At 35.5% G+C, this 13,190-nt stretch overlaps 1 protein-coding gene across 7 annotated transcripts in view; it reads left to right on the plus strand.

Moving 5' to 3' along the window:
• The window catches only part of LOC132520881 (phospholipid scramblase 2), a 30,240-nt gene extending 17,838 nt beyond the window's left edge, over positions 1-12,402 (plus strand). For 6 of the 7 annotated variants that reach the window (XM_060149665.1, XM_060149663.1, XM_060149661.1 and 3 more), the window contains 4 exons: positions 1,063-1,283; positions 2,808-2,969; positions 9,628-9,789; positions 12,160-12,402. In XM_060149665.1, coding sequence (XP_060005648.1) covers positions 1,063-1,283; positions 2,808-2,969; positions 9,628-9,789; positions 12,160-12,213 — 599 coding nt within the window. In that variant the 3' untranslated portion in view covers positions 12,214-12,402. The remainder of the gene's footprint in view (positions 1-1,062; positions 1,284-2,807; positions 2,970-9,627; positions 9,790-12,159) is intronic. The other variant, XM_060149667.1, reaches the window with a different exon arrangement.
• The last annotated feature ends 788 nt before the right edge of the window (positions 12,403-13,190 follow it).

Here is a 13,190-nt window from a genome sequence, read left to right on the forward strand (position 1 = left end):
GCCTGTCTGAATCAGAGCAGAGATACTTAAGGGAGGTCATGGTGATAAAATTTGTGAAGAACATCTCTATCTGACTAAAAGTCCATCCACACCAATATTAGAGAGTGATTTTTGTCTCTATGTTTCTTTTAATTGCTCATTATGTTGGTGGCTTCTAATACCCTATGACCCACGTTAATCAGGGCTATGGACAAGTGGCACCATGAATTGCTCCCTCCTGGCTTTAAGCAAGGAGAGGTTTCCAAAGTGTGGTTCAATGTGGGAAGCCCTTTGGTAAGATACCACGTGGGTGTCAGATGTCAGCCCATCTGTTTCCCCTGTGAAGAGATTAGCCCCTGCTAAGGTACAGAGTTCACTTAGGATGCCAGTGGCCTGGAATCCTCCGACTTGCAGCCTTGGTTGCCAAGGGCCTTTCCCCTTGTCTAACACCCATTTGCCACTTCTGAACAACCACTGCTGAGCTAAACAAGGGTGCCCTGGGCTGAGGGTGACGTTCTACCTCACCTTGCATTTTCACTCTCTCCCTCTTCACGTGTGCATTGAGAGAAAGCCCTCTCACACCTTCCTCACACAGTGCAGAAAGAGAAGCCATGACTGTGGTTTATAAAACTAAATCTCAAGCCAATTTACTTAATATAATACTATACGGTGCATAAACATAGCAATCTTCCTATATTCCCCTCCATAGCTGAATACATGAACAAGTAGACATTTTCTGCATTCACTTAAAAGGACTGTCGCCATCGGCAGCACTGCACCATCCCTCACAGCAAAGTCTCCCTTTCTGACATGGGTCTATGGAATTAGGAAGATACGAGTTGTTTTCTCTTTCATGTCTCATACAGGAATTCCTAATTTCTTTGTACTTTAATACCCTCTCATCCATTCCCTTTGCCTTTTTTTCTCTGTTTAGATCATCTCTAAACATCTTTCCTTTTCTTCCTCCTGTATTATATGAAGTATCATCTTAAAATGGTATAACTAGATATTGTAGTATCTTAGGATAGACTGATTATTCTTTTAACACAATAGTCATAGTGAATCCCTCTTTTATGTTTTTAGTCTTAACAGGTTTTGAAACTTGTAACAAGTATGAAATTAAGAACAGCCTTGGACAGAGAATTTACTTTGCAGCAGAGGATACTGATTGCTGTACCCGAAATTGCTGTGGGCCTTCTAGGCCTTTTACAATGAGGATTCTTGATAATATGGGCCGAGAAGTCATAACTCTGGACAGACCACTAAGGTGTACCAGCTGTTGTTTTCCCTGCTGCCTGCAGGAGGTCAGTGAGCAATTACCAGGGTAGTTTTTACAAATACTTTGCAAAGTAGTTCTGCAAGAATTTTCACCTTATTGGTGAATTTATATAATCAAATGAGATTTAAAGGAAAAGTGGTCCACCAGCTATTGGTTTATGCTTGAGGGTAAATGGTAGGAAGGAAGGCAGGTGGAGAAGAGTGAGCAGTTAGCCCCATGTCCCTGAGCAGTGTGCCCCCCAGGGGTGAGATCAGGGATCTCAGAGACCAGACTTCTTGATCTTCAGGGAGAGCTGAGAACGTAGGTCACCTTGGTCAAGTCCCTCACCTGAAATGACCATGAGGGCCTGGCCAAAGCCAGAGGAGGGCCCAATAGAGAATATCCTCGAATGCCATCCCAGAGGCAAGTGGACAGAAGAGTGAGGGAAAGAACACATATGTTCAGTTCATCTCATTATTTTAGCCAACCTACAAGGAGCAAACCTAGGAGAGGCCCCCTCTGAGAAATCTCAACTCCTGTATTTTTCAGTTCTCCATTTGAAAAAAACAAGTAATATATTTGAGTCCCTGTAATAGGGGTATGCGAATTGTGAACACCTTCAGCTCCATAAGGACCAGGTGTCTCTTTCATAGTACTTGACAGCCCTCTGATAAAGAACATGGATCTCAGGGGAGACGCCAGGGCACTGAGTGTTTATAGGAAGTTGGCCTTTGCCTGTATCTCCACTGGCCTGAGACCAGAGCTGCCTGGGTCACTCAGTCATCCTTACTGGTAGCTGTGAGAGCAGGGCACACAAAGATACAAGCACATAGAGATTTGATGTCTAATACTGCTCTTATTTTGAAAGGATAACTGAAGTTGTTCATACTGAATTATTTTGTTTTCCATGTCAGTTAGTTTAGATGTAATAATATTCATTGGAATAGCTGAGGGAAAACTGAGTGTGATGGAATATGCTCTATAATTTATAGAGCACCTTAGCATACATTATACAATTGGTCTTAATAAAGAGATCTAGAAAGTCCTCAGTTACAGATAAACATGTTGAGATGCTGTCAAGGTCACCCAGCTAATGTTCAGAGCCAAGATTCCAGGCCCCATTTTCTTTCCATGCTAGCACTATTGCCACTTATATTTGAAAACTGCCCCAGTGATCAGGGCTCTGTCCATACACTTAAGCCACTGTTTTTAAAGGAATTTGAGGAAATAGCTATTAATAATTTAGACATTTTTTATAAGTATGGAAATTTTAAAATATACAAGACCAGTAGAGCAGTGCTTCAGAATGGAGACAGTGCATGCAGCCTCCCCGAGTCTGTGTCTCATCTCTTCCACTTTGCAGCTGGGGAATCTGATACAAGTTAATTAACCTCTCTGTTCCTCAGTTACTTCCTGTATAAACAGGGATAATAGTACCAACGTGGTAAGGATGTGGAGTGAGTTAAGTGGTGCTTAGAACAGTGTCTGACACTTAGAAAGTATTCAGTAAATGAGAGTTCTTATTAGACATTGTTATGATTACAGTTTATATATTCTTTTGCTTTTGTAGATAGAAATCCAGGCTCCTCCTGGTGTACCAGTAGGTTATGTTACTCAGACCTGGCACCCATGCCTGCCAAAGTTTACACTTCAAAATGAGAGGAGAGAGGATGTGCTAAGACTTACTGGTCCATGTATTGTCTGCAGCTGTTGTGCAGATGTTGATTTTGAGGTAAGAGGTGTGATAACGTTTATGGGTTTTGCTTTCCTAGTATAAGAATAACATAAGCTGGGAGGATGTTACAAATATAGTAAATGAATATGTCCTGATATCTCAAGAGGGTCTCAGTGTCCTTCATATTTATCTTTGGTCAGAGAGATGGTTATTGCTCTGATTAAGCATCAGTGTTGATTGTGTTAAATGGAAAAAAGAGAAACAGAGATTTGTAGTCAAATAAATATAAACAAAGCATCTAACATTGGTGGTTTTTGTGTAGAGGTACTGTACGTTATCCATTTTAAGTGGAACATTAACCTTGTCATCAAAGTCTGATTGCCAAAGCATATGGTTCTTCCTTAGCATGAAACACAGGCTGCCAGTGCTCTAGGCCCTCTTCAAAATCTCCAACATCTTTGAGTTCCTACAAAAAGCCCAGTTATGCAAAGAGAATTTTAACAAATATATGATGTACTACCCAATCATGCTTCTCTATGATCTCTCCTTTATCTTTGTATTAAATTCATTCATTAGAAATCACAATATATCTGTGTATTTACTACCTGGAGGAATTGCATCACAGCAGTTTTTCAACAAATGGGGCCCAGACTTATGGCCCAAATTATTTAGTTGCAAATGCTTAAAAGTTGAGAGATTATAAAACTTAATCTTGATACCACGATTCTCTTGTATAAGCATAAAATCTGGTAAACTGGACAATTTCCACAGAAGGGACAAAAATCTAAAACTGAGCAGGACTGCCCCCTTATGATAAATAAGTGGGAACTCTGCCACTGCCCCTGACTTGACAAGGTTTTCCACTATCCAGCTTCATTCTTTTATATTATCTGCCTGTCTTTGCTAGTCATATGATTTTTAATTCCTCTGTTATATAAAGATGGATCACTCCTCTCATTGACTTCAGTGTCTAATGAGGCAGACAGGCAATTCTAAGAAAAGTACATATGATGTAATTAGAGACTTTATAAAGACTCTTACAAAGAATGCATAGTGTGTGGGGGGGATATAAACTATGTATGTTTAAAGATTTTATAGGTTTGTGTATAATAACAGTTCTCTATGTAGGGGTTATCATTCCCATAAAAGATTCAGAAGACTGAAAGGTAATTGTTGTTTCAGGGAATATTAATGGAAGTTTTGCTGACATATATTTTATCTATGTAAAATAAGTAAAAATACTGGTGAAGTAAGTCACACTGGAGTGTGAAGCTCTTATATTTAATGATAAGAAAGTTGGAAATCATTCAGCAACCCTTCTCAGTGGATACCTTAAAGCATCTATTATAGGCAATGAATTAACTTCTCTCCTGTGCATCTAGAATGGTGCTAACTAGATAACATCTTTGAGGGAATTGAGAAAATAGTACCTTGAATCACTTTCTATATACTAGATAATAGAAATTTTGAAAGCAGGAATTATCAGTATGAGGGACCACTATGGAACATGGAAAAGAGTCATTCTAAAGGAAAAAAATAATTCAGAGACATTTATAAGTGTACCCAGTGGTACTGATTCATAGATTTGATGTCAGTGGAGGAAGAAAGAAAATTTAGACATGATTCTAAAGTCTTATTGGTCTGATGTCTGATGTCTGATGTTTAAGAAGCTGAATGTTTAAGAAGCTAAATGATGATGCCATTGACCAGGGTAAGAATCCTGAAGGAGAAACAGTTAATTTGTGGGAAGCTAATGATTTGTTTTTGAGTCATGTTAGTTTTAGGTGTGTAAGGGAAAATTTTAGAGTTTTTGGCATACTGGCATGGCAACTGGCATGGCAGTTGAAGCCATGAGATTATCCCACGGGTGAGTAGAAGAAGGACAAGTAGACTTTGTAACCCTTAGAGATAATGAGGGAATCTGTCTTATTCCAGGGCTATTAGGAGTAGGAAAAAAATATGCCTACATGAAACTGATATCCCAATCTAGCCCCCTCTATGATTTTGAGGTCTGAATTTATAACACAAGTATGGGGCTTCCCTGGTGGTGCAGTGGTTGAGAGTCTGCCTGCCGATGCAGGGGACACAGGTTCGTGCCCCGGTCCGGGAGGATCCCGCGTGCCGCAGAGCGGCTGGGCCCGTAAGCCATGGCCGCTGGGCCTGCGCGTCCGGAGCCTGTGCTCCGCAGCAGGAGAGGCCACAGCAGTGAGAGGCCCACGTACCGCCAAAAAAAACCAAAAACCAAAACAAAACAAAACAAAAATTTATAACACCAGTATGATTCATGAATCTTAAGACATAGAAACTGATCTTGAGTGGTGATACACATGGGAGAATTGAATGCAAAAACATACTAGATGGAGATTGATCACCAAGGTCACCCTCTATCCCTACAGAACAAACCTATCTCCACATGAGCAGATTCAAAAATTAACATACTGTTCTAGGAACTAATCTACCAAAACCAAACCGCATATAATAGAACAGTCTGTTATCAGTCATACAAGAAATACCTAAATAGACATTAAAGAGCCTAACAAAGAAACAAAAAGGGTCATAAGGGGAGGATGAAACAAATAATAAAGGCCAGGAGGATATAAAAACAAGCCAAATAGAACCTCCAGAAATGAGGAACAGTCATTGATAAAACCTCATTTGAAAGGATGAGCTACAGATTAGACACAGGTGAAGAGAGAGTTAGTGAACTGGATCACCCATATTAGGAATATAAAGAGGAGGTTGGTGGGCAAAAGATATAAACTTGAAGGGACATGGAAGCTAGAATAAACTACTGCATATGCCAAAGATGAGTTACAAAAAAAGAGGAGACAGAAATGTTTTGATACAATATTCAAAGAGATACATAGCTAAGAATCTTGCAGACTTGATGCCATTGGTTCTCAGATTCAGAAATTGCAAGGAGTTCTGGTAAGAAAAAGAAATAACACCCAGATACAGCTTAGATAAACTGCAAACTGCAAACTAAAATAGGAAATCTAAAATCATCAAATGGGAGTGGGGAAGATTATTTCTAATACGTAATTCTCTGACCATTAGGGATTATGAACATTTCTCTAAGTTTACTAGCTACTTGTATTTGCTCTTTGAATTATCTTTTAATATTGGTTGCCTGTATTTTCTATTGGGTTGTTTATTTTTTTCTTGTCAATTCATAAATATAGTTTGTGTGTTGAAGACATTGACCCTGCATCTGTATTTCTGTCCTCTGATCTGCAAATATTTTCCACAAATCTACCCCTTTTGTACTTTGTTTTATAAATATATCTCAGTTGGCTGGACAACTGTGTCATCACAATTTATTAAGTAAACTATTCATTTCTTGCTGAGCTGAAATGACATACATTAAATTTCCACAAGCAATTTCTAGATTCATTCTTCTATTGCATTGTTACCACTTTTCTTACAGTAGTGCCTTATAATTCAATTATGGTAACAGTGATGTATCCTATATTTAGTCATAGCCACACAGTCACTAATCATTCTGTTTTATCATATTTTCTTGCTATTGTCAGATGTTTCCTTTCATGTGAACCTTAAGATCATTTCATTAAATTTTTCAGAAGTTAGAATCCAATTAGTATTGTATTGTCTATGATTTTTTTAAATTAATATATTTATGATGCTAAACGTGTTTCATCCCAAAAGTGTAATATATTTTAATTCATTTATATCTAATTTTGTACTCTTCATAAGACCATATAGAACTTCTATCTCTTTTTTTAAATTTTTGTAAGTAATTTATAGGCATTATCACTACTAATCAGGAATATTTCTATTTGTAGGTACTTATTGTTAATATTGAGAAAAGCTATTTATTTTTGTTTACCTCTTATTCAGCCTTGTGACTATATTCTAGTATTTAATTTGGAAGGCATTTTTGCTATACTTACTTGGTTTATCTAGGTATAAAATCATATAGCAAATGGAAGCTCTTCTAATTTGCCAATTAACTTATTTTCTTTTCCAGCCTACTTCTTACAGCAAAACTGAATAGTATTTGCCAATTTTGTGTATACCTACTAAGTTGATGATTTCAATTGAAATAGCAGCAAATGTTTCATAATTTAGAAAGATACTGGCTATTTTTCATAGTATTTTTCTATTCCTGTTTTACCTAGAGCAAGAATCAACATACTTTTTTTTTTTTTTGGTAAAGGAAGAGATAGAAAACATTTTAGAGTTTTGGGCCATATGGTCATTGTTACAACTACTCAGGTCTGCCATTTTAGCATGAAAGTAGTCATACACGATACACAAATATTGGGTGTAACTGTGTCCAAATAAAACTTACAAAAACAGGGTGCAGACTAAATTTGGTTCATTGACCTTTGCCTGCTGACCCTGACCTAGATTTTTATTAAGAATTGATACTTAACTTTCTAAACAGCAGAGCATCATAACAGTCATGAATATAGACTCTGGAGAAGAACACCTGGGTTTGAAATCCATTTCCATGACTTCTTATTTCTGTGAACTTGGACAAGTGACTCACCTCTCTTTGCTTTGGTTTATTCATATGAAAATTGTGTGTAATAATACTATATATCCTATAGAGAAATTATGAGGAAAAAATTACCTAAGACTTGTAAAGCATTTATATGCCTAGCATATACTAAATGTTATATAAATGCTTAATTAGTAAGTAAATAAAATACCTTTTCAGGACCTATGGATACACTCATATTTTTGAATTATATGATTTTTTTTTTTAGTATTTTGTACTTTATTATAGTATTTTTTATACTGGGCTCTATGTGCTAATGTACTATTTGGATTTTTGTATTTATATTTATGTTGTGAGATGAACCTATAGATTTCTTTTTAGAATACCTTTATCAATTATTTGTATTAAAATTATAGGTTTATAAATTTAATAGTAATATAATACCAGTTTATTACTTCCAGAAGTTGCAATCATTTTATTATGTAGATTTTCTGTTTTTAAAATATTTTCTAGAATTTAGCTAAAAATTATCTAGTCCTGTTGACTTTTCAGGTGTAGATCCTTATTCACTTTTCTGTTCCTTTCCTTTAAAACATTATATGTCTACCTCTTACATAAATTTTTGGTGAATTTTTAAATTTCTTGCTATAGTAATCAAAATGGGGAAGTGTTAATATCTGGTAAGTGTAGTAGTAGGATTATGATGGCTGATTATCTTTTGTATATTTTGTTAAAAATTATTTTTCAAAAATTAAAAATAATTGAATTAAAAAATAAAATGTAAGGTGTTATTACTAGCTTCAAATCCTTACATGACAGCTATGAGCAGACAAAACATGAAGGTGTGCAATAGGGAATTTGTATTAGTTTGTTTTGCCACAAGAGCGTAACAAATAATCCCTAAAGCTCAATGGCTTAAGAAAACATGCTTATGGGTCTGAAGGTCAAATGATATACCTAGGCTCAGACAGATGGCTCTGATTTAGGCTTCCAGTTGGTCTCAGGTCTGCTCCAGGTATGTTCATCCTGGAGCTTCAGCAACAGCAGCTGCCTGGATCATGCTTTCTAGTGGCTGATCACTGGAGAGCAAGACCAAGGCAGAACCACTCAGCCATGTTTAAGGTCTCTGCTGGTGTCACATCCACTAACACTCCACTGGTCAAACAAGGCACAAGGCCAAGCCTAATTTCAATGTGCAGGAAAGTATACTGGGCTTACAGAGGGAGGGGACTGAAATGACTATTTGATGAACAGTAATCCATGCTATCACAGTTTTTTTCATATTAGAGGTTTCAAGTTTTTAAAGAACTTAACCACCCACATCCAAATAAAATGAGTCAACTGTTTCTAATTTGCCCACATTTATGTAGCTGTCCCAACCTAAGCTAGGTCTTCAAAGGTTGTTGCCAGCACGTGTGGTAACACGTGCATATTGTGCATATTTGAAAAGGACACTTCTCTTACTGGTTTGACACAACTCTGCCTATATATACCCTGACAAATGTGGACTACATTCAGCCTCCACATGCCCACTTGGTGGGGTGCATTTCTCTGGCTATAAGCTGTTCAACTCTTTATCATGGCCCTGAGCTTTCCTCAGGCAGAACTGAAAAATTAGAACTTTACTTTGGAGCTTTTTTTGTTCCATACACATTTCCTCTTTTGTTGTTCATCCTCCTCCTGTTGTCGAGTCGTACCCCAACCTTTGACCTGAGGCATCTCATCAAGTTACTATTGGTTACTTAACCTTCACTCAAAACTGCCAGTCCTCTTTACCAGGCTCTTGGCATTTCATGTTTTCCTACTGACAGTGGGTGATAATGGGGCCTCCCATCACCTTTAAAACTCTGCCTATATCAACTCTCTGTGCTTGTGTTAAAGCAGAAGTCAGATAGGAGTTTCACTTACTACCTTCCTGATGGCTTCTAGAAATTTCATCAAAGAAATATTTCCTGCTTAAATTTTATTTTGGCTCAATTCAACTAACTTATTACTGTATGTCTTAATGGAGAATAGAAAATGTTAAATATTTCAGCTAAACTACTTTCATATTCTCTGTACCAAAGAAACAGTTTTTTTAAATGAATCTATAAATGGATATAGGAATCTACATGCATGTAATGAGTGATATAATGTTCATAGTTATGAATGGCATATAATTTTAATATAATATTTGTTTTATTTTACTCCTACTTGGAAAGCAGCTTTATTATTAGTTTTCTAGAATTCTTTGTCTTTTTTTAAAATTAGATTAAATCTCTTGACGATAAATATGTGGTTGGCAAGATTTCCAAGCAGTGGACTGGCCTTGTGAGAGAGTTATTTACAGATGTCGATAACTTTGGCATCCAGTTCCCTTTAGACCTTGATGTGAAAATGAAAGCTGTGATGCTCGGCGCATGTTTCCTCATTGTAAGTTTATTCTTGCTAATCTGGGATATAGATGGTTTCTCTAGGATCATTCTGAAATAATTTGGTAAATTTTACATTTTTAAATGACCTTAAATTTGTAGGTTTTATTGAAAGTGGTCCTATTTAATTTTAGCTCTGAAATTCCATTTTCTTCTGCTACTCTGGGTTCACAAATGACTAGCTTCTCTCTGGAGGGTCTATGCAGTTTCACATTGTAACAAGAGGATCTTATATATTAAGGAGAGGCTCTGGTTTTAGTAAAAAAAAGAAAAAAAATTGGTGATTTGGAAAAGAGTCTGAATCTTCCAGTGTGTTTAAATGGAATAAGTCTCAGTGAAACAAAGAGATTTCTGCCTGATTCATTATTAAATTAAACCATCTAATACAGAAATACAAATTGTAGTAAGAATCTACATTCAATCAAGCCTTAGACAGAACTACCAATTAAGAGGAAATATATGAGATACAGCAATGACTTTGAAATTGTCTTCACATTAAATTACCTAGGGAGCTTTTAGTAGTAGGCCATATTCCAGTTTAACTAAATCAGAAGCTCAGAATTAAAAGTTTGTGTAGCTCCTCAGATGATTCCATATACAGCCGATGTCAAGGGCTCCTGGGACAGAGCAGTGGTTTTCAACCTTAGCTGCACAGTAGAAACACCTGGGTAGCTTTCACACTCCCTGTGTCAAGACTATGTACCCAGATCTAGTAAACCAAATACTGAGGTGGATCCAAGCCTTCAAGCTGTTCGAGCTATCATATGATTCCAAAGCAAGCAAGGTTTGGAGTCACTAGATTAATACCTTAAATATTGGCATATGGATGCAATCAGAAAAAAAATAAAAAGTAAAAGAACATACAGAAAAAGGATCCAGTTACTTCAACAAATACATATCAGGAAAATAAAATAAAAATAAAATAAAAAGAGAGAAACATCAGCTTAATGTAGTTTGTAGACCATGTTTGGAAACTGATTTAAACAAACCAATATAAAAAGACATTTACAAGACACTCAGGGAAATGTGAACATTGGCAATTTGATGATATTAATGAATTATTAAGGTTTTTTAAAAAAATATGATGTTATTGTGGTTATACAAAAACAGTCCATTTTCTTCAAGGGCACATACTGAAGTATTTCGGTATAAAATGATATGGTATCACAGATTTGCTTTTAAATAATGGGGGTGAGGGAAAAGGGACACAGCGGATGGAGTAACTGGTGAACCAAGCTGGGTGAGTGGTCATTGGGACTTTATTTATACTATTCTATCTACTTTGGGACAGGCTTAGTATTTTCTATATAAACTTTTAAATATAACCTTTTAAATAAACTTTTAAATATAACCACAGTTCTATCTAAAAACTATGTTTTCAGTAAGTGTTTATTTCACATGAGAAGAAAATTTTAACCTTAACTTGGGGAACTGTTTAACCAAAGGTTTACACACCATAACCAAAGATACGGTGTGTACAGGGTGGAGAGAGTAGTCTGGGGTGTTTGGATAGGTGAGAAATGGGATAGGGGTGGTGGTGGTGCGGTTATTAGGAAGTGAATATGGGGTAGATTGGGCAGTCTTCCCAATCTTATAGACCTTGGGAAGATACTGAAAATTGTTTAGTTAACTGGTTAATTTTAAGCTATGCATAAATAAAAGAGTTATAAACCCAAATTTTAGAAAGATAAATCCTGGTGACTGTGTACCAAATGGATTGAAGAGAGGTAAAATTGTAATAGTGCAATTGCAAGTGAATGGTGATAAAGATTCAATTATTTCTTTGTAAAGAGAAAAAGGAAAATGATAGATGTGAGAGAGGTACAATCCACAGGACCTGACAGAAGTTGTAGGGGAGAGGGTCTGGTTAGAAATTGATGGAGTAAGACAAGCTGAGGAACACAGTGGACAACAAGTTTGGAAGAGAAATCATAAAACTGGGCCAAAAAATTCTAAGATGTTATTCTAACTCTAAGATGGCTGTCATTCTCCAGAAACAATCTAAAAATTGTACATGGAACTCCAGTCACAACACAAGTTATATTACTAGAGAAGGAGTACAAAAAGTTGAGGAACAAAGATTGAAAGAGGAACATTCTAAGAGGCGTGAAAAAAGTGGAATTTAGAGAAATTACCAGAGGATTAATTAAGTTCATACAGGTATCAATAAGTGAATAGAATTACAGGATTTAATTGCCATTAAAATGGAAAGCTGAAGCTATCAACCTTTCCCAGATCTACCTATTAGTTGATTTTTCTTGTTTAGCAGATACGTTATTGTGTTTCATCAGATCCCTTAGCATTTATGCATCTGAGAGCTGATCTCTGTTTTGTTGCTGAAAACCCATTTCCGTATTTTGTTTTTATCTAGGACTTCATGTTTTTTGAAATGACTAGAAATGAACAGAGAGCAGGAGTGTGGTAATGCATTCATTGACATCTCCTCAGAAAATCTGAAGTCCCTATATCGATTGGGACTATGTAAAAGAAGAACTGGTGGATTTTTCTCTTTATGTAAATGACTTATTATAGCATATGTGAATTACACTGTGATGCCTGAAGCTCCAGATATATGATTTTACTTTTCAAATTAAAGAGTTTATTTTTAATATCACTTACTTATAAATGTTTTTATACATTTCCTGTTTCATTGTGTATTTTGGAGAAAGGATATAGAAATTTTTACATTTAAACATAACTTCCTATGATTAATTACTTTGAACTACAGTCTCTGCTTTATTTTCAATTTGTATCGCAAAATTAATTAAAGACTTTTTAAAGTAATTTTAATATAAACTTACACATTATTTTATTAAATCTAGTTACAATTTATTTCATATGTAACAACTGTTATTTTGCAAATACCGTATATTCAAAAGAATTCAAAATGAACATAATTTCAGTGTTTTTTTAAAATTATATTCAAATTATACTCAATATTCTTATGTCAAGGGAAAGTAAAATCATTTTTTTGATCAGAAAATCACACTACATTTAACTTCTCCTGTAAGCTAATCTGCAACTATAAATAACATTTTCATTTTGACAAGACTATAAATTACCAATTTTTGATAACGATTTTTCGTGAAAAAAGAATGATTCTGTCCCCAAGAAAGACACATTTAAAGACTCACTCACTCTAAAACTGGGATATTGTTATAAGTTTTGAAGTAATTATTTATATATGGAATGGTTAGCTCCTGTTCTGTATTCTGTCATTCATGGAACATAATAGTTTTCAGATCACTCAGGTGTTAATTAAATAGAACATATATATTCTGAGTATAAATGTCTACAATGGTCTATTAGATTATTTTTACCAACAATCAAATAACTAAAATAAAAAATTGCTGATATATTTCTTTGCATATTTGATTTTTGTTTTTAAACAAACTGTGAACA

Source organism: Lagenorhynchus albirostris, chromosome 5 (genome assembly GCF_949774975.1).
Source record: "Lagenorhynchus albirostris chromosome 5, mLagAlb1.1, whole genome shotgun sequence".
Classification (NCBI taxonomy): Eukaryota; Metazoa; Chordata; class Mammalia; order Artiodactyla; family Delphinidae; genus Lagenorhynchus; species Lagenorhynchus albirostris.